A 2,511-nucleotide genomic window follows, 5' to 3' on the forward strand; every position below is an offset into this window, starting at 1 on the left:
ATGAGAAGACTGCTTAAAAGGAGACATCTTCAACCAGTGCAAAGACATAATTTTTCCCAATTTTTCAAGTAGACCATATAAGTCATCCTTCTAAAAAAAGGTCTGTCCACATCTTCTGGTAGGCAGCACGTGTTTTTGGAAGGAGATTCATTTAGTCAACTTACTGCGTGAACGACATCCATCGTGGGGCTTGGAAATACCTTTCCAGTACTAACAGAAAAACTCTTACCTATGGGAYTGCATTCCAGCTGCTGCTCATAATGGCTGTACAAAAAGAATGTTCCCAAAAGCGAAGAAAAGCTTCTCTCGTCCACTCCCACAGATGCTCCAACCCACCCCAATTTCATCTTAATCTSGTATTGGTGCAAGTCAGAACCACAAGGATTAAGAAATAAAATGAAAATATTTCCATGGGAACTTTTAATGTTTAATATGGAAAATTACAGAACATTAACATGGACTCTGCGTAGCTGCACATCTTCCATGAAAATAGACACAGTGACATGCTGACATTCAATCACTGCCAGGCTGCCAGAAAGCTGTTTCATTTATATTTCACATTCACAATAAATAGGCAGCAGGCAGTACTGTGAATCCAAGAAGAACCTAAAAGGATTTCCTGTTGGATTGTGGAAGCAGATGGACAATTACTCCAGCGTTCACTTCAGTTTATTGAAGAGTTTGTGAGCAACCTAAAAAGGAAGGGGAAAAGCATTTACCAACTGTTTAGTTCTCTCAGTTCAAAAGATCTGGAAACCTGCACAGTTTTTTCACCCATCATTTAATTTTCTACACAACTAACGCACATGGCCCTACACCTCTGTGCTCTTCTCAGTGTTTTACAAGTATGAGGAAATCATTTAAAAAAATAGCTGAGATTTCTTACAAAGCATCACCTCAGATAAAACGAAGAGTTAATTCTGAATGGATAATGCTAACATATTATTTGTATGGCACAAAAACATGATCTAGATGTGCTGTTGTTTAAAGTCTACAWAATTTCAGATGGAATTGTCACAAACATTTACCACAAAATCACAGTTCTTCAGAGTTCCTTTTGACTCTCACACTCGGATTGTTTTCACTCTCAGAAATATGGTTAAATACTCTTCTCACAGTATCAGCAGGGATGTTGCACCCTTCTATGCTGCACTTACGCAGTGGTCCCTGGCATGCAGGAAATCAAAAAGCTCCTCTGTACACTGCTCTTCTGTATGGGACCTTGAGGACACCCGTGCATCACACAACTCCAGACGTTCCCGCGCCTTCACGCATTTCTCAGTCTGCTCACAGTGCTCCCTAATTGTAGTTAAAGGATCCTGCAGACACAGAACTGTGATGAGAACAGARAGACCCTGAAACGCAGCGATTTTCTCCCAACAGAGTTAGTTGGGTTTTTTTCATTTATGGTCTGATGGGAACCATGCACCCATTCCAGAGCCTGGAGTGGAACCACTTCCACTCTAAACTTTGTGTCAGCASCATAAACCAGCAAGGACGAGGGTGCAAGAAGGGCCCAGTTGCGCCTCACCCGCCCCTCCCGGTCCGCACGGCCCATCAGCCCCCCCAGCGCTGCTGTCTCCAGCGTCTTACCACCAGCTCCTCTTCCTCCTCCTCCTCCTGGGAAGAAACCAGAGCACAGCCGTTAYCGGCCCGCATCGCCTCGCCCCCGGCCGCACACATCGCCTCCCGCCCGGCGCGGCTCAGCGCACCCCCCTCGCCTCCCTGCGCGCCTCGCGCCAGGCTACGGCGGCCGGCGGCGCCCGCAACGCATGGCCTGCACGCGGCTACAGGGCCCGGCAAGGGTCAGTGCACGCCGGATGGCAGCTGCAGGYTGAACGGCGGCCGGCAAGGGTCACACCAAAGCCAACGTTCGCTCTCCCACAAAAAGGCTGCAATACGGCAGCCGGCAAGGCTCAGTCCGCGGTACGGCGAAGACGGAGCGAGGATGCACTCGCCCCACTCCGCGCTACCCGCTCCACAGCCCCGTCGCCCGGGCAGAGCGGGGAGTAGATGAGCACAATGGTTCCGGCGCTGCTCACCTCGGGCTCTCCAGCGTGAACAACGTTATTGTGCAGCCCCATCGCCCTGCKCCTCCGCTGCAGTCAGGCAGAAGGACTCACCAGGGTCACCCGCCGGAAACGCCGCGGCCCGCCCCGGAAACGGAAGCGCGCGCCGCGCCGCAGAGACGCGCCTGGTGACCTTCTCAAGAGAGCCGCGCTTCAGGTCGAGTGCTTCCCTTCCCAATATGGCAGCCAAATATCGCCGGGCGTGTAACCGCCTCAGGAGAGCTGCTGCAGGATGCTATGTCTTGTTTTTTTTCTCCTTCAGTGAAAAGAACACTGGTGCCCAGTGGTTGAGACCTTGCTGGTTGGGCTCTGCTCTGTTGCTAACCCGTCTTGCAGGCTATGGGATAGAGACGCCGCTCACAGTGACCTACTCAACATGGCCGACGGCGCCGTCCGTCCCTCCCCCTCGCCAAGATGGCGCGCACGGGAGCGCGCTCCCCGC

The 2,511-nt window shown here is 51.4% G+C and overlaps 2 protein-coding genes across 2 annotated transcripts in view; both read right to left on the reverse strand.

Annotated features, from left to right (window-relative positions):
• The window catches only part of NSUN4 (NOP2/Sun RNA methyltransferase 4), a 5,392-nt gene extending 5,214 nt beyond the window's left edge, over positions 1 to 178 (reverse strand). The window contains exon 1 of the mRNA XM_085308197.1: positions 165 to 178. Coding sequence (XP_085164323.1) covers positions 165 to 178 — 14 coding nt within the window. The remainder of the gene's footprint in view (positions 1 to 164) is intronic.
• A 225-nt stretch (positions 179 to 403) lies between these two features.
• UQCRH (ubiquinol-cytochrome c reductase hinge protein) lies at positions 404 to 2,165 on the reverse strand. Its single transcript, XM_085308101.1, has 4 exons — positions 2,043 to 2,165; positions 1,594 to 1,620; positions 1,158 to 1,319; positions 404 to 692 (listed from the first exon to the last, which is right to left on the reverse strand). Exons 1-4 carry the CDS (start codon positions 2,082 to 2,084, stop codon positions 660 to 662), a joined length of 264 nt encoding a protein of 87 aa, XP_085164227.1. The 5' UTR covers positions 2,085 to 2,165; the 3' UTR covers positions 404 to 659.
• Positions 2,166 to 2,511: the final 346 nt, after the last annotated feature.

The sequence above is a fragment of the Rhea americana genome, unplaced genomic scaffold, assembly GCF_003343005.1.
Source record: "Rhea americana isolate MKP2758 unplaced genomic scaffold, rheAme1 scaffold_27, whole genome shotgun sequence".
Taxonomy (NCBI): domain Eukaryota; kingdom Metazoa; phylum Chordata; class Aves; order Rheiformes; family Rheidae; genus Rhea; species Rhea americana.

Excerpts from the sequence above, each read along its gene's own strand:
- UQCRH (XM_085308101.1), bottom strand. The coding sequence starts at position 2,084 with ATGGGGCTGCACAATAACGTTGTTCACGCTGGAGAGCCCGAG. Across the intron at positions 1,621-2,042 it reads TTCACGCTGGAGAGCCCGAG|GAGGAGGAGGAGGAAGAGGA; the intron begins GTGAGCAGCGCC and ends GTTTCTTCCCAG. Across the intron at positions 1,320-1,593 it reads AGGAGGAAGAGGAGCTGGTG|GATCCTTTAACTACAATTAG; the intron begins GTAAGACGCTGG and ends CTGTGTCTGCAG.